Source organism: Schistosoma mansoni, chromosome 2 (assembly GCF_000237925.1).
Source record: "Schistosoma mansoni strain Puerto Rico chromosome 2, complete genome".
NCBI lineage: Eukaryota > Metazoa > Platyhelminthes > Trematoda > Strigeidida > Schistosomatidae > Schistosoma > Schistosoma mansoni.
In genome coordinates this window covers 6184824-6203846 of record NC_031496.1, presented here as the reverse complement: position 1 = coordinate 6203846, position 19023 = coordinate 6184824, and the positions used below count along the sequence as shown (strand labels likewise).

General features: G+C 33.3%; 2 protein-coding genes across 2 annotated transcripts; both read right to left on the bottom strand.

Annotated features, from left to right (window-relative positions):
• Window positions 1–3362: 3362 nt before the first annotated feature.
• On the bottom strand, window positions 3363–13819 carry Smp_147680 (putative ef hand containing protein). Its single transcript, XM_018795474.1, has 7 exons — window positions 13677–13819; window positions 13498–13634; window positions 13259–13452; window positions 10341–10510; window positions 8571–8631; window positions 7278–7495; window positions 3363–3551 (listed from the first exon to the last, which is right to left on the bottom strand). Exons 1-7 carry the CDS (start codon window positions 13758–13760, stop codon window positions 3447–3449), a joined length of 969 nt encoding a protein of 322 aa, XP_018649784.1. The 5' UTR covers window positions 13761–13819; the 3' UTR covers window positions 3363–3446.
• Window positions 13820–17982: 4163 nt separating this feature from the next.
• On the bottom strand, window positions 17983–18276 carry Smp_201410 (uncharacterized protein; the record flags this gene model as incomplete). The annotated part of the gene is made up of 1 exon (XM_018795473.1): window positions 17983–18276. One exon carries the CDS (start codon window positions 18274–18276, stop codon window positions 17983–17985), a length of 294 nt encoding a protein of 97 aa, XP_018649783.1.
• Between the last annotated feature and the right edge of the window lie 747 nt (window positions 18277–19023).

Genomic DNA, 19023 nt, shown 5'->3' with positions numbered 1-19023 from the left:
ATAGGTCAAAATAAAGCTCATAATAAAGGGAATATGAATATGAATATTTTAGTTATTAAGCGATTATACGATAAAAATATATGCATAATATCGGTCCATAAATGGATCCCAAAGTTACCATTCGCTATTGTTATCGGGACATTAAAAAACCATATAAAGAATTGTAGAATATAGAATTTATTCATTCCTTAAAAGACAATGACATTAGATTCTCAGCATAAAGAAATATATCTATCACATTTTAGACATTACATTCAATTTTTATTCATGACCATTTATTATCACCGCTCTTGTAAACTATATTCTGGTTAGCATTTTCTTTAGCTAAGTTGTTTTCTACGGGACGGAGATGCTGATCATACACTCACCCTCCTTTACCCGGGTTCGGGACCGGCAGTAGCCTTACAGATGCTACAGGCAGTCGTTAGATATTCTATGTGGTAGTACACAGATACACTTAATGTTATAGCTGATTACATGGAATGCTTTTTTATTATTTCAACATTCTACATTCATTTTAAAGTCTCTTAAAAATATCCTATCAACTAATTATGAAACTGCTATTAGGATGCACCTTCAAAACATTTAATTCCAAGAGCTCATAATCATCAGAATCGTTCCGTAAACTTCGTTTAAAATAACTATATCAGAATTTGGAGATTAGTGGATTATCTTGGAGTTAGATTTATATGTAAACAAGTTTATATTAATATAAGCAAAGATGGACAGTGGCTAGCAGTGGAATCAGATACGCACGTTCCGTCCTATTTGGGACTCTTCAGCTGGATGTACCTGCGTCTCAAAGTTGATGTTCACTCTGGAACTCAAACCCAATACTTTTCGCTTCAAACGCCATTGCGTTATCCACTCAGCTACTGATTCCTGATAGCCACTAGCTTGTGCAATGAGGTGCAATATCGAGGCAATTTGCACAGTATGCACATATGCCAATAAGAGACTGATCAAAAATCCCAAAAATCAATGGGAAGATTTAAACAAACAATACCAGGTGAATTTATATTAATATAGTTTCTATAAATACAAGCAAATTCTTTATAAATATGAGCTTAATTTGTTTCAAAAATATACATCGACTAAGTGGACATAAACATTTAAAATAACATTGTGAGAAGTTCTAGAGTAATGAACGAGAACACAAGTGGGGACAGTTGAATATATTAGAATACAAAATTACAGAACTATACAGTAAATTCATTCGCAAAGTGTCAATTAATTGTCTTAAACCTGACTGTTCCTTTTTTTGATATCAGTCAATCGTCTCACACTTTATTTCTCTTTCGTTTCTGTTCTCGTTTTCTTTTCTTTGATCTTCTTAATCTTCTGTCACTAGGTATTTCACTTTCGATTGATAATACATACTACTTATATCTCTCGATGTCAGTAGCACACACCATACCAGTAGTTTTTCATAACGTAATACAGTAAAAATTACAATTATCGTTGGGTTGGTTGGTTAGAATGTCAATAACAACTGTTTCTTGGATATTAGTATTATTATTTAAAGGTTAGCCACGTTTCACAATCAATCATCATTTTATAGATCTATATCTTACGAATGTGTGTGTTTACTCATAATAATTATTAAATGATTTTGATATAACGTTAAATATGATTTCACAAATTGGTTTCGATGAAGTTTTCAACAACAAAAGAGGTCTAGCTGAACGTTTTAATTAGTTGTAGGTATAAACATCAAAGTTGGACTTGATATTTTCAAATAAATTGAGCATTAGATAGAAAGTCATTATAAAACTCCTCAGCAGTGCGCATTTACGACCTCGAACCCAGGATATACAAGTCTTGCACCAGAGCACTTAACCGATAAACCACTGAGCCATCATCACGTGGTGTTCATGTCTAGCTCCACAGTAGGACGAAACGGCCGTCCAGTGCTTCCAGGTTTTCCCTGGTGGTCTAGCTTCATTTGACTAACGCTTTCAACTATGAAAATACTAAATATCCACAAAAACCCCTTCTGATAAGAAAGTTATAAATAAATATATTTTTTCTCATTTCCCATTGAGTAGAAAAATTTTATTTCTGACGTTTCGTGACTCAATGTAAGCCACTTCTTCGAGCTTAATAAATAACCGAATTAAATTAACACAAGTTCGAATCTCGCGAGGCAGGATCGTGGATGCGCACTGCTGAGGAGTCCCACAATAGGACGACACGGCCGTCTAGTGCTTCCAGGTTTTCGTGGTGGTCTAGCTTCAGTTGATTCATGATCTCAACTATAAAATTACTGAAGTCTCCACAAAACCCCTTCTGATACTAAATAATATTGTTTTAATTAGTTATTGAGATTGATATAAACGTTGTTTGATTATGCTGCCATATACACCTTCAGATTCAAATATATTTTAAAATAAGTCATATTCATCATTATTTTAATTTATTTAACTAATTCAAAATATCTATCACTAGGGAAATTCACGAATAATGAGTTGTTCCATAAGAACTAGGTTATCATTCTCTATAGACATCTATCACACATTACCTCTTTTGACTAGACGGTATATCGTAAGTTATTTGATAAAGACTCTTACAGCTTACCAATGATGATTAAAATTAATTATTACTGAGTAACAGGCGTAAGTAAGTAAGTAAGATTAGTGAACCGTATAGCAAATTTATTAAATAATCACTAATCCACATTTGCAATAATCACTAATAGATATAGTCGATATTTAGTTTTCTAGTCTTATACAATTCTATATAGATTCTTATGAATCTTACACGATTAAAACATTAAAATAGTTATGATTGACTTCAAAAAGTGACAATTAAATCAAGTCAAATCCGGTTGTTTGAATGTTTAATATCTAGATTTTTATGAAATAAAAGACTAATGTTCAGTAGATTATGGTACAACTTACCATACATTTTCAAATTAATGCTACAGGGTTGGGAAATATACTCTAATATAGTTGAGATCATGAGTCAATTGAAACAAGACCACCATGGAAAACCTGGAAGCACTGGACGGCCGTTTCGTCCTATTGTGGGACTCCTCAACAGAGGGTATCCACGATCCCGCCTCGCGAGAATACAAAATAGAAAGCTATGTGTGAAGGAACGGTGTAATTCATAATTGAGAGAAAGTTGAAGAGCTAATATACTTGAAAATAATCCGAATCACATAACTCAAATTCTCCATCTTCTGATTGTGTCTATCCCACAAACCCTTTTCAAATTACATTTCATGATATTTTACTTAGATCTTGAATCGTAATCTTAACATGCTTAAGATGAACCCAATCAACTCAAGGCGAAAAAGCGATAAGAAGTAACAAGTGGAACAATGAACAAGATTTATTGTTTTATTCATACTACCAACAGGATCATGCAAGTAAAAAACGAAACAGTTAAAAATGAAATAAAGCACTTTTCATCCTGTTTAACACTTCGTTTTAGCATTCTAATTAAAGCTCTTCATGTTGTTTAAGAGCATTTCCATAATTTGTGGCTTGGCTACTGACAAAAGTATCTCGTTTGGCAATGATTTCTGCTTCTGTTAATAATCCATCCTGACAAGCAAAGAAAAGTAAAGAAGAACAAGGAGATAATTCTGTTTTATCCTTGTTCTTTTCATTATTTTACTGTTATGCTTCACATAATCTTATTGAGAAAAATATTTGGTTGAACAACTGATATGAATTAAGTTAAACCTATACTAGCCAATCAGTAGATCTCAATAAAAACAAAGGGAAAAACAAGACTCTCTGATACAGTACAGCAAACACCAATCGAATTACGCTTGACGGAGAAGCTTTGGAGGATGTGGAAACATTTTCATATTTGGGCAGCACCACTGATGAACACGGTGGATCTGATGCAGATGTGAAAGCGCGGATCGGCAAAGCAACAGCAGCATATTTAAACTGAAGAACATCTGGAACTCAAAACAATTGTCAACCAACACCATGATCAGAATTTTCAATACAAATGTCAAGACAGTTCTACTGTATGGGGCGGAGACTTTGAGAACTACGAAAGTCATCATCCAGAAGATACAGGTGTTTATTAAGAGTTGTCTACACAAGATACTTCGGATCCGTTGGCCAGACACTATCAGCAACATTCTACTGTGGGAGAGAACAAACCAGATTCCAGCGGAGGAAGAAATCAGGAAGAAGCTCTGGAAGTGGATAGGACACACATTTAGGAAAGCACCCATTTGCGTCACAAGACAAGCCCTCACATGGAATCCTCATGGCCAAGGAAAAGAGGAAGACCAAAGAACACATTATGCCGAGAAATGGAGACAGACATGAGAAGATTAACAAAAGTTGGATAGAACTGGAAAGGAAGGGCCAGGACAGAGTGGGTTGGAGAATGCTGGTCAGCGATCTATGCTTCATTGGGAGTAACAGGTGAAAGTAAGTAAGCAATACTAGCCAATGGAGTGAAAGGAAACATATTTGGAGAGTCAAGTGAATTTATCATATTCCAAGGCTTGCTATCAGCTGCAAACAATCAAAATTTACAATAGAAACGTTATTTTAAAAGATTATTACTATTATGCACGAAAGGGATTCAACTCAAATTCAACGATCAACTATATAGACAAATTGATGGGGTTGTCACAGGATCATTACTAGGGGCTCATTTTGACTGATATCTTTATGGCTAGTTTTGAACAAATGAAACTTAAACAAGAAATCGAAGATTTAACACTTTACAGAAGGTGCTTTAATATAGATCATGCCTCACAGTTGTTTTACTAGTCCAATGAAGCACAGGTTGACATCAAATTTACGATGGAATATAAACATACCAGTCACATCTATTATTTAGACCTAAAAGTAAACCGAATGAACAATAGAACAATCAAGAAGATCATATTTAGAAAAAAAAGTGTAGACGCAAATACTTAAATTATAATAACTTCTTTTCCTGTTAGTCATAAAGGTTGTTTAATCAAAACCCCATTCAATTGAGTCAGAAGGAATAAATAGTATACGCTGAAGAATGCTTTACAAAAAATAGATATCCAAAAACTCTTATAATGAAGTACAAAAAAAAACAATCCAAAAAGTTCTAAACAAGCAACTGTTAACGGAAAACTTGTCTCTATCCTGGTTGCAGTTAAAAGTGAAGAGATTTCAGGAAGGATTGATTAAAGGATTAAATCAAAGCCAAAGACAAGCTTCACTGCAGCTCAACTATTTTCAGATATCCCTTAAATCAATCAAAACTGGTTCAATGATTTGCTGAGGTCAACACTAAATGTATTTACGAATTTACATGTACATTTAAAAGCAAGTACATAGGAAGGACTGAGACAAGGGCATCAACAAGGTTTTCAGAACATATCTCTCGTAAGTTGTACCTGAAAGTAAGCGAGATTTCCACAAGTGCGGTTACTAAACCTATAGTGGATAGTGGACACAACGTGAATCTCTCAAAAGCTTTCAAAATAATTGACAGGTGACGTATGCCATTTTTACTCCGTTTTACAAAGACCATTACTATCAAGAGTCTTCGACTTGACCTTTACATGAAGAATGAAACTGTGGTACACTTATCATTGCCATAGTTATAGTTATATTTTAAAGTATGTCAGTTACATAATCTCTTCATTATGGTTCATAACTTATGTTCATTCTAAATTTGATTCCACGTTAAATAGGTGCCCTGATTACCACCTATTTGTTAACAGCCTAATTTTATTCACTATCCCTTAATCATGACTTACAAATTTATCCATTTCCCCCCTTTTTATTGTTTCATCACTCAACATATAGATACCTATCAATCTTAACCATTAAGCTACATATGTTGTTTCCTTGTGTTTCTGTTGGGATGATCCTGCAAATTTCTCGCAATAGACATGACAAGCTCAGGAAACATTAAGAAGCATTTTATCCAATCAGCGTTTGATTAGAAGTTTTACTAGAAATATCGCAAAAATGAAAAGTCACATGTAGAGGTTCTGATTGGTTGATAACTACACTGCTACTATTTTGAGTAGTATTCTATAATTTTCAGGAAAACCCGAGGACTTCTAAAATACGATAAAAACCCTATATTTTCTGTACATAAATGAACATTTGGAGTAAAGCGTTTCCTTCATAATTTGTGTCTTTTCTCTCGTGTTCAAGTCGCTGTGTAGTTCTAGCTTTGGGGGTTACGAGACTAGCTTAGGATCCGAGTATAGCGTTCAATCAATAAGACGTATCAGTTTCTGAAGTCGTTTCAAACTAAATTCAATCGTTTATAGTATGTAATGTCATCCTGAATAATATTTCTAATGCAAGTTTATTCCTTTTTCAGCTAATGAGAAGCCTTGAACTAAAATGAATTCATTTTATTCTGGAAATATTGTTCTTCCGGCTTTATTTACATTTATCAAGACATCAAGACGTGTGAAACTTATAAATAGATTGATATCGACTGAAAAATCACAGAAATTCAGGTGTTGTGGATATTACTCACAAGTTTGTTTGTAAGTAGTGTGTAGCCAAACGTAACGTCAAAGTTGCTACAGTTGCCGGATGAGATGGAGAGTTTCGGTGCATCGAAAGTACGGAGTTGAAATAACACATGAAGACCAAACGAGAAGATGGTTAAGATTTCAGAACACACAAAAAGATAAAAATGGACAATTGAAGGCAAACACCATACATTCCTCCTGCCTACTGTCGTTTTTCACGCTGGTAGCACTGGAAATCTATTTATCCTCACTTGAGACTGGAAAATAACACTGATTAAAAGTCAGTTAGAGATATTCCTCGTCTTCGTTCAATGACATTACATTGAGATCACTAGTTGAAAAGTTAATTTAAACAATACAATCTCCACAATATATTAGAAGTTAAAAGGTACACTAATACTTTAAAAGCTAAATAATTTTGCTACTATTATAGAGCACAGTATAACCTTCTATGAGCCCAATTAGAATGCCTTATTTTTTTCTTCTTTACACTGTGTTTAAGTTAAACGACTATCCAAGTTAACATAGAACAGAAGAATAACCGAAATCAATCATCCGACCGTTTTGATTTTCAAACTACAATTACACATTTATAAAGAAATGTAGAATAAACAGTTACTTCAAAACAAAAAGATATTTCAGAAGGGATTTTTGTGGATATTTCAGTATTTTCATAGTTGAAATCATGAGTCAATTGAAGCTAGAGGAGTCCCATAATAGGACGAAACAGCCGTCCAATGCTTCCAGGTTTTCCATGGTGGTCTAGCTTCAATTGACTCATGATCTTAACTATGTAAAAGAAACTTAATTTGCTTACCTTATTAGTATCTGCATGATAAAACAAATGTTTTGTTTCTGCATCTATTGGATCATAATTCGATGGCATTATCCATTCACCAACTTCTGCTCTATCCATTCTACCATCTTGATTTGTATCTCTGAATCGACGAAATTGACTTCGTTCACGTTCAACCCATTCTGGTTCAGGTTCATTTTCATCAAATGGTGTACTTTGATAAGCACGTGCTAAATCAACTTTTAAAAAAATGAAATAGATTCTAGAATAAAGATGGAAATCTATTCTTAATATTTGTTTTTGGATAGAGCTAGATTAGTAGTATTGTCACTTATACTGTAATTTATTATTATTCTCTTCAATTAAGATAACAATTCATTGTAGGAATAAAAACTAGCAAGAACGGCTTCTTACATTGCTGTTCCGAATCCAAAAATTACCTAGCGTTCTTAAACACAAACGTTAAAAGACTGAAACCCAAAACTAAGTGGAAACAGCAATAATTGATATTTATTCACATCGGATAAAATTATTAGCCAGTTCACTTTCTTAAGTTATATCCTGAGAATATGATCAGTAGTACAGCAGGAATTCATCCAATCTAATGGGTGTTAGTATACTAAGCGGATATTTCCTGATACCACCACGACTTATAGTTGATAGTATAAACTAAATTAATTCATTCGCAACTGTACTCGCAATTGGCCTTGAATGTGGTCCCAACGAAATATTTTCTCTTAATTCAAATAAAATCCAGAGACAACAATGAAAATATAATAACTAATGTTTAAATGTTATACATTTGTGGAAGCTATGCGTGAGCAATGCTGAAGACAAGTTTCCAGTTTCAGTTACCCGCTTTTTGTCAATTTTCTCCCCTAAAATACTCAGTCAGTCAGTTACAACATAGAACTTCGTACGTATGTACATCAGTTCGAGTTGTCATACCACATTAGTATAGAGATGCAGTTGTAGATTCAAATCCCATAGTGGTAGAAATAGTAAGAGTATAAGCAGTAATCGGGAAGATTAGAGGTTGAAGATGTTATTGAAGGAGTATAATCCAATGAAATAAATTTGAAAAGAGAAGAAAAGATAGATATATGAAGAATTCAGAAGATTAGAATTCAGCAGAACACAAAGAGTGGATGCACTTTCGCCATTGCAAACAATTTTGAGCCATATCATTCAAGGTCTCTAACCATCGATTGCTATCATCTCGCGGATCCCAATCCCTAAGACAATGATGTAATAGATAAGTATGGTGTTCAGAAAACTTAAATAATAACCAAATCTATTAAATTTTCATTTTACCTAAATATTCTTTTTCAGATACATATCCATCATTGTCCTTATCCACATATTCCAGTAACTCCTATCAAAAAGTGAACAGAGAAACAAACATTAAATTTATACCATTAACCAATCAAAATCAAAGTAGTACCGATGAGTTATGTTAGAGAAATTCAATGTTTAACACTTCTTGATATTCACTTAGTATTGTTTGTTTGTATCTTCCCATTGATGTTTAGGACTGCAACTGGTCAGTCTCTTATTGGCCACATGTGCATACTGTGCGTATTGCCTCGATATAGCCTTAATTTACAAGCATTATAAGCAAAGATATATAGTGTCTATCAGTGGAATCCAGCCAACGAGTCCCGAGTAGGACGAAACGCGCGTCCTGGATTCCACTGCTAGCCACTATCCATCTTTTCTTATAATTCTTGATATTCAGTTTACGAATAGCTTTGTATGAAGTGTTCTCATTGAATGACTGAATTTTTTCTGGGGTTGTTAAAAAACAAACTACCCAAATTCAGTAATACTCTTTAAGTGATTATCAGATTGTTATCTTATAGTGTATCATCGTTGGTAAATCATTATAAAGAAATATAATTAAAATTATAAACGCGTGTCCCCATAAAAACACTTAAAGCCTGTTAAAAATCTAGAAGTTCACTAGTTGGTTCTTCAATGAATCAGATTTTGAATAAGAAAGGATCATTAAAAGTGGAGGAAATCGTAGAAAACATCCTTGCGAAAACTGACGTACAAATGTCAAGCACTGAATACATTTAAATTTCATTACTAATCAATGTTAGATTGTTGTTCATAACGATATATCTTCTTGCTGGCTCAAAATATATCTACAATTTTATGTTTGTTCTCGCTGTCACACATAATCCTTTTCATGCCATTGTTTAACCATAAAGAAATTTCCATAGATTTTTCCTCCAGCGTTTATATAATTTGAGAAATATACTCATTTCTGAAAGAATTTACAATTCTTCTAAAACTGAGGATAAACAAAATAAGATCGAAACATAGTTTATATGGAGAACTCCCTCCACTTTATGTTAGTTCAGTTTTCGAAAAGCAATATGAATAAGGGTTTGATTAGGTTAGCAACTAACTGAGTTTAACCCTTCAGCGTGTCCATTTGAAACTAAAGATAATGAGTTCTACTTTCAAATCCAACAATGTGGTACAAAGAGATAAAGCTGAGGAACCATAAATTTGGTGAGGCAAGGGTTCTGAATTCCACAATTAGCCAGAAACCACATTAACTAAAATTTCGAAATCTGTTTTTCATACGCCTTCCAAATAGACAACACTATTGGCTAGTCATTTAGAAGAACTTCATATTAACTAATAAACATCTACGTGGTAGGACATTCTAAAAGTTGACCTTGCAATACAGGTACACGTTGCTGTACATTAACAGGTTGATGAAAATGAGCGTCCATAGAACAAATACAGTGCGTGGTCCACTCAAAAATGGGCTTAATTGATTAGCAGCAAATTATTGATCAAAATTATTCAGACATTCTGTATACCAGTATATGGACCGGTTGAAATTACAACCACTGTGATTAGTAAATAAAGAATGTCGCCGAAATATTTAATTAATTTTAACTAATGGATCAGAGGGATCTATGGTTTTTCTAGTGAAGTCTTTCAACGGGTATAATTACTTTTTAGATGCAAGCGTGATCATTGCTAAAATTTCATGATGAGCTACTATCTTTTTAAATATTAGTACAAAGAATTTATTTATTAATTAAAAACTGTAGCACTTACATCAATAACAGCATCTCTCATATTTGGCCTGTCTTCAGGATGTACAAAATCAGTGAACTCAGTCTTATTTAAACTATCATCTTCATCTAAATCAGCAGCAATCCATCGTCGCCGATCATGTTGAACAGCTTTTTTATATGATTCAGATGTAGCTGTATCTTTTAATCGTTCTGTAAGGATAAATAATAAATAATTAATTATTTTCATTATGTTGGTTTAAGGTTTACACTGTCTTATATAGTTTCAAAAACAATTCAAAATATATATAGTTGAAATCATGAGTCAATTGAAGCCAGACTACCATGGAAAATCTAGAAGCACTGGACGGCCATTTCGTCTTATTGTGGGACTCCTCAGCAGTGCACCCCCACGATACCGCCTCGCGAGATTCGAATCCCACAATAGGACGAAACGGCCGTACAGTGCTCCCAGGTTTTTCATGGTGGTCTAGTTCCAATTGACTCATGATTTCAGCTATATAAAAAAAGTTAGTAAAATCTCCAGAAACCCCCTTTTGATAATTCGAAATATAGTTTGAAAATTGTATGAAATGTGGAAATTCGAATATTTAACTTTGGTGCTGGCAGCTTAGTTCGCAGTATGATTGTATGTTAATTGCATGAAAGACGAGAGTGAAAGTTTCTACAGGCGGAATGTAAACCTCACTAAAAATTACCTAAAACCATATTTTCAAGCAATGAAATTAAAGAGTATGTAGACGTATACATAACAGTCAAACCAAACCATAATATTCAAAGCATAATTAGTTATCAGTATGTGGTTATGGAGATTGTTAAGTTTCTTGATAGAGATCATGAATCGATGAATGATAGACCACCATTAAAAACCTGGGAGCATTAGACGGCCGTTTCATCCTAGTATTAGACTCCTTAACAGTGTAAACTCACAAACCCGCAATTGGGATCCTGGCTGATTCAGAGGATAAGCGTCCGCGTGCGAGACCGTCAAATCCTGGGTTTAATTCTTGAGTGCGGAATCGTGGATGTGCACTGTTGAGGAGTCATATACTAAGACGAAACGGCCGTCCAGTGTTTCTAGGTTTTCAATGGTGATCTAGTTTTCATGGTCTCAATATTTAGTTTTGTTTCATCCTGAATAATCAACTATTCCACTGAATGAATGTAATAATGATTCTCAAGTTATTTTTAATGTAAAAACAACCATTCAACAACGGTTTAATCATATACTGATTTGATTAGATACTAAAAATGAATCATATAAACATTTATCATTTATGCCAGTTTAGTCATGCTTGAATTTGGAATTATTCCAGGGGATGAAAATCAGTGAAACTTGTGATTGTTTCAATGTTATCCAATATACATGTAGACTGATTCATTTATGGACGATAACGATATTTTAGAGGCCAAAACAAAAATGGTGTACATTTTACTGGTTTATCCTAATGTTTAAAACGATTAGCCTGTTAGTCTATCGATTAAAATCAAGCTTATGAATCTATTATTATATTACTGCCTACCTTTAAAGAAAGAAAAAGGGAATGAACAGACAACATATTAATATGTAGAAGTAACGATTGACTACCTAACCTTCCATCGAACAATTTCTGCAAATATCAGTCCATCTTCTCTGATTATCATTGTTCATGCATTTTCGTACCGATTGTGCTTCATTTATGTTTGTTCCTTATCGATCTTCTGCCAAAATACATTCTATGTGTGACCATCATCAAATACTACTTATATGGATATAAGTAGACCACACTACAATATATTTCAAAAGGACTGTTTCCTAACTCTGTTCTCTTTTATCTATCCTATTAGATTATCAAAGGAAGTCAAGTATTAAAATATATACTTTATCTTCATTGATTCAGTTTTTTGTAAAGTTGTTTAGTGAAGTAAATCTATTCTCATCATGGTGAGATTGAATCGTCAAACTCAAAATTTTGGAAAGCTCCGGATCTGATAGTAAATTTTATAACCTTTTCTGAATATTTTAATCAATAAGGTTTATGATTATCTTTTTGGACATTTTCAAAAGTCTATTTTAGATACTATATAGTGTAGCACAATATCAAATAAGTGAGATTTAACAATTTCTAACAGTAGTTGAGCAGTAGTTATAAGCGATGAAAACTGCCCAAAGCGATAAGACAAACTATTCTTAATTAAAGACATAGAAAGGTTTCCTTTTTAGATCTAACAAAGGCCTATTTCAAAGAAAAACGATCAATTCAGAGCCTGATGTCCATAATTTTCGTATATATTCTCATTTATATTTATAAATTTAAATAGTACTATTGAACTGCGACTTCTGTTGGGGCTGTGGGTGCTTACAGTTGAAAAATCGTATGTCACGATGAAACAACTGTATATTTTTCTTTGGTCTTCAAAAGTAGCCAAACTCAGATCATTCTGTGATAGATCCAACCTACATATTTAATCATATGCTCACTAGTGATTGACTTCAAGAGATAATTCTTAGAGTTCTAGTGAGAAGCAGTGATCAGGGGAGTTCAAACCACGTCCATTGTGAGAAAGGAACTCCCTGAAGACAATCGGTGAACGGTTGCTCAAACTTCGTGGAGTGGTTGAAGTTAGACATTAACACCGTTGGATGCCGGCTCAGTGGTCTGTCGGTTAAGTGATCTGGCGCGAGACTGATAGGTCCTGGGTTCGAATCTCATGATTTAGAATCATGGATGCGCACTGCTGTGGAGTCGCACAATTGGACGGAACTACCGTTCAGTGCTTCCGGGTTTTCCTTGGTGGTCTAGCTTCCACTGACTCATGCTTTCAACTACATATATATACATATATAATAAATTCTTAAACTGTGTAATGTGTCAACTCCCATTCATAAAACTATATATTGTCTTTTAATAATACACACAAATGAAAACTAATCTGAAAGTCGTTTTTTTTAAAATTTACCTTCTTCTGGTCCATATGTCCTCATTAGATATTCTGTCCATTTAATAACAGGTTGATTAGTTGGATTTATATCATTCCATTGACGATCAGTACTATTTTGTTTTGATTTTTTAGCTACATATTCAATCCAAGATTTTAATTCTATTTCAGTTATTCTTTCATCATTATTTTTATCAATTTTTCGTATAATAATCCTAATCAAACAAACAAAAAAATTTTAAAAAAATGATTTAACTTACTTTAATTGTTCTTCACTTTCATTTGGTGTAAGTTGTGAAAATTCTTTAGCAGTCTCTTCACCTAGAAATGCATTATGATCAAATTCTATATCATGTCGATTTGGATCATCAGCAAAATGTTCTGTATCTCTTCGACTCTATTATACATATATATATATATGTAATATTTGTCAACATACCACGGTTTCTAAATGTGGTTTTGTACAAGTATAATGTATAAGGATCAGTAAGATGATATATCTATTGAAGGATATTGTTATCATTATTATTATTATTATTATTATTATTATTATAAAAGGGTTAAAAAGTGTATACAAGCAATTCAATATATGTGAAATGATTCTTTATTATTTCTTACTTTAAATAAGTAAAGATAATATTAGAATTTGATTGGTTAATATTTTCAGCCTTAGCACAAAAAGAATATCACAATTATTTTCATTGGTTAAAGTTCTATTGACCTTGAAAGAAGACTGGAAACTGAAATAGGAATAGATAAATCCTATGGTAAATATTTTTTTTTCCTGGCATATATTCGATTTATTCACTCTCAGGCTTTTAATAGGATTGTGTGTACATCTCTTTATGGATGGGAAAACAGACAAAAAATAATTGTAATTACGTTGTGTTAGCTAGTAAGTGATCGATTAAATTAAAGTTGACATTTCAAGTAGGTCAATTTGTTAGGTTAGTGTTATTGTTAGAGATGGTGAGACTATAATTTATGGATGAACCAATCAGATATAAGATAATAGGTCTCGAGTTTCAGTATGAAATTCATTCATCCATTTGGCTAAATAGAGTTTTAGCATTTTAACCAATGTCAGTTCGTGATGAAAACCCGAAATCTAATTCTTAACTTTAATCATCAATTGTAAATCATAATTCTAATCCCTCACATTGGTTCACAAACCCTCATTTAGTCCTGGTTAATAGGTGAACACTCTCAAGGTTATTCTTTGGCATCGCTCAATGATCGTTCACAAACTAAAATCTCATTATGAGGATTAATACATCACACTAAATAATGAAATTTTGCAAACCTTCAGAAAATAAAATATCCAATAATATTGGTAAATATTTGACGAAAACAATTTTTTCATAGTTGAAATCATGAGTCAGTTGAAGCTAGACCACAACGGAAAACCTGGAAGCACTAGACGGCCGTTTCGTCCTATTATGGGACTCCTCAGCAGTGTGCATCCACGATCCCGCACTTGCGAAATTCGAACCCGGGACCTGCCAGTCTCGGGCCAGAGCACTTAACCGACAGACTACTGAGCCGGCATCCGGTGGTGTTAATGTCTAACTTCAACCAATCCACGATTGGTATATTCTTCATTTTTCTATATTTTACTGATAATAAATCAGTTTAGCATTTATAAATTTTCTGTCATAATTACTTGTTGTTTTTCTGATAGATCGTTACCGGTCAACTACCGACAAATTACATAACATTGATGGAAAATTATTTTGAACGACTTCTGAACTCAGATTATTTCACATATGGCTCTCTGTCTATCACTAGTTATGATATCACAGTATGATAGCTTTTAACTGTATGTTACAAGTGTGCTGTGGTCTACTTATATCCATATAAGTAATATAAGGTGATGGTCAGACATAGAATGTATTTTGGCAGAAAACCGATAAGGAAAGAACTGAAATGAAGCGCGATTGGTAGGAAAATGCATGAACAATGAAATTAGAGATGGATTGATATTAACAGCAGGAACAGTGAAGATTGACTTAATTGATTGTTATTTTGCAAATTAACTGTTCATTGTATGGTTTTCAGAATTTAGTGAGATAGTCTGTAATTTTTGCTTAAATACATCCGATTGTCCACCATACGTGTCTTGTTCATTACACAAGAAGTAACTCTAGTAAATCTCCTGTATTATATATGTTGCTGTCATCGTATAAGCTTATGTATATTTATCAGCTCTGTTTGATTATTGTGTCTTAAGTGAATGTATCATTTTTATCAATGTTCATAGTTTCACAATAAGATTTGAATTGATCTCAAAAATTGTAGTGGAACATACCAGTCATATGCGTAATAGTTATGACTCAACGAAGACTGTTACGAGGACTTATTTCATCGTAGTGATTAAGGTTACCTTTCAATCTATACCAGGAATCTGTAGCATAAAGAACAGAATTTTAAACATTTATCTGTGTATTAATATTAATCATTAAAACCGATCTCAATGGGCTGTGCATACTTTGAGAATTAGCTGTCGAGATTTGATAAAACAAATACGGTAGATTCGCCAAGATTTTTTCTAACCGAAGAGACAGCTTTTACTATTTTGCCATGCTACAGATACCCTTGAGTAAAATCCCTGGCAAGGTTGAAGAGAGTATAGTACAACGATGAAACAGACGACTGATTTGTCCTAATAAAATTCAATCACAGAAGAATAATATCTAATAAATATATATAATTATTTGGTCATATGCCAGAAATAAACTGATTAATATCTTTAGAAAACCCCTCATGGACAACATTGAAACAATCATAGAGCCAAGTCTACATCGTGAATATTTAAGAGTATATGAAGATATTCGAATTCATCCAGCCGCAGAAAAAAGTACCTCAATAAAAAGGAAAAGATATAAGCCATATCATTAAATAAAAAAAAAATTGATAACCACTAAACGAAACCGTTGGTGATTATGCCTATACAAGTTTTCGAACAAGATATTGAAAATTATTCGGTCATTGAACAAAAAATGTCCCAAATAAAAATAATGGTTAAACCGATAAAATCCAGAATAAAAATATAAGGAAAATTCAAATTATCAAAAAGTGGGATTTGTGAAGATGGCAGTAATTTAATGGTAGAATTCAAGAGTCGATTATGGCTGGACAATAATAGAGAACCTGGAACCACTGAATGATCGTTTCGGCCTAGTGTGGGACTCCTCAGCAGTGCGCACCCAAGATCTCGCACCAAAGGGATGCGAACACAGGATCCATTATGGGAAGAAAATACCGTACAGGGCTTCCAGGTTTTTCATGGTAGTCTAGATTTATTCGACTCATGAATTCAACTAATAAAACATTGACTGAAAAAATATATATATAAAGTCAATTTAGTTTTAGAAAAAAAAGAAATATGATACACACTAAATACATTATGATGCTAAGGAAAGAAAAACGAAGTCATATTGGTAACAAGCACAAAATGCAACAAAAAAGCAAAGTCATATTTACATTTACTCACATGTCAAAACCAACATTTGTTCTTCTACGTGATTAGATAAATTATTTAATGACGTTCAGTTCAACTAAATACACTTACGTAGTTTACAAATCTGCAGTTATTAAATAACGTTTCACAGTGAAGAAATTTCTCAGAGATTATTATTTTATGAATAGTCTCTAATGATCCATAAGCTGAAATCCAAATATTATCACTATTATGTAATAACGCAACTAAACACTTCAGTTATGATGAATAACAAAAGATTACATCAATCACCCCACACATAGAACAAAGAATTGTGAAAACGATTCCAAAGGAACAAGATTGATGCTGTCGAAGAGACGTAATATGGGAAAACGAATTTGATGTTGTGATAATGAACACTGGAATAGTTAGTATTCATTCGCTTCCCTTACACTAGTGATTCGTGGAGATTGATAGGGTACGGACAAATAAGATTGATGGAATTAATGCATGGCATGCAGAAACGACCACACTCAACATTTAAAATCGTCAACTTAGTGACCTGTTACAAAATGTGTTTCGATACGTTCCTCACGTGAAAGGTTATCATAGTGTACATAATACAGTATAGACGATTTCAAATGAAATCAAAAGTAGGTTTAAATATTTCGTGCACGAATTAATATACAGTAGTAAAAAATAAATCGACTCACGTAAAATATTATAAAAGTCAAATGGTCTCCCAATTAGTAATAAAATCACAATACCTGATGACAAACAAACCGCTCAAATACCAATTAAATTGTCTTCAATGAAACACTAACCCTCCGAAAATGTCTCCCGTCTACAATGTCAAATATGATACGAACTAATGTAGACCAAACAAATTACACAATAACTCTAAAAGAATATACACAACATACACTCTACAATATTCTGTTGCGATTTCATCCAAACATTACAAGATGGATATCAACAATTCAAAAGCGAATAAAATCAAACAACGTCGAGTATGTTTCTCACAAAATATCCATCTACGAAATGAATTCAAACAGTCTAACCGATTACAACTCTGAACCTGAAAATCATATCCAGATATGATTTCAACACCAGAATATTCAATGAAACAATCGTTTTATTTACTAAATCCACATCAAGTAGATAAAACAATGCGAGTAACAGTATACGTATATTTATTGAATGGGGTAAAAACACTTAGATTTAGTCATAAATAACTGAATCAGTATAGAAGTATTACAGAACCTAAAATGCAATCATGGTTCGTCACATAACACTCATCTCAACATCATTTTGTCGTAATGTTCACATCGTCTACAACTGGCTCATCCACCACTTTCACATCCTCCGTTTTCTTTTCATTCTTTTTGCCCGCCGACTTATTCATATGATCGTCCTCCTCATCCTCATCCTTATCACCATCATCATCATTCTCTTCATCTACATTCTTCACTGGTTTATCAACCTTCACATCCTCACCCTTTTCAACTGTGGTGGCATTAGTGTCATTTGCAGCAGCAGCACGAACATCATCATATAACACAGTCATGCAGAGTAGAAACATTGTCAACTTGAGGAACATGATAGAACAGTTGAACAGATTGAAAGTTAACTGTAAACAGAATGATTTCACTACTACGCATAAGCATATTTATATCTACATTTATATCATATGGACACACCAAATCGATGGTAAATCGAGCCAACTAATGTTGGTGTATGAAAGGTGGAATTGAGCATTTTTGATCAAAATATCTGAAAAGATTTATTGGAAAACATGGTTGTCATTCTGATGAATCGATTTGACAATTGAAAATATTTTGTCACCCTACAATGATTTTCTATTGCTTTTCCACGGGTGAGTTCAGTCTTTTGTTCTGAATAGAGATCGTCATGGTAAAGCGTGCTGAAAGAATTTTCGGTGTCAGTATGTTATGCTGAATATTTGATGTTCAGATAGTGTCTACGGTTTCTTCAGACCAGACCATTGTGTGTGTGATCAGTTGGTTGAGTTTCGTTCAACACTATTGCAGAGTGTAATTTAACACATTACACGTCTTTGCTTACCATGCTTGTGAATTAAGGCTATATCGAGGTAATACGCACAGTATGCACAAATGCCAATTAGAGACTGACCAGTTGCAGTCCTCATACATCGATGGGAAGATTCAAACAAATAATACTAAATGAATTTACATTACACATTGTTTAGTGAAGTATTTTAGAAATGTTTTTGACAGAAGACCCGTTCACAACCATCAAAGTTTTAGTGTTGAAACAAAAACTTTCGTCCTTGAACATGTCGCTAAATATACTGGATCACAAAAGG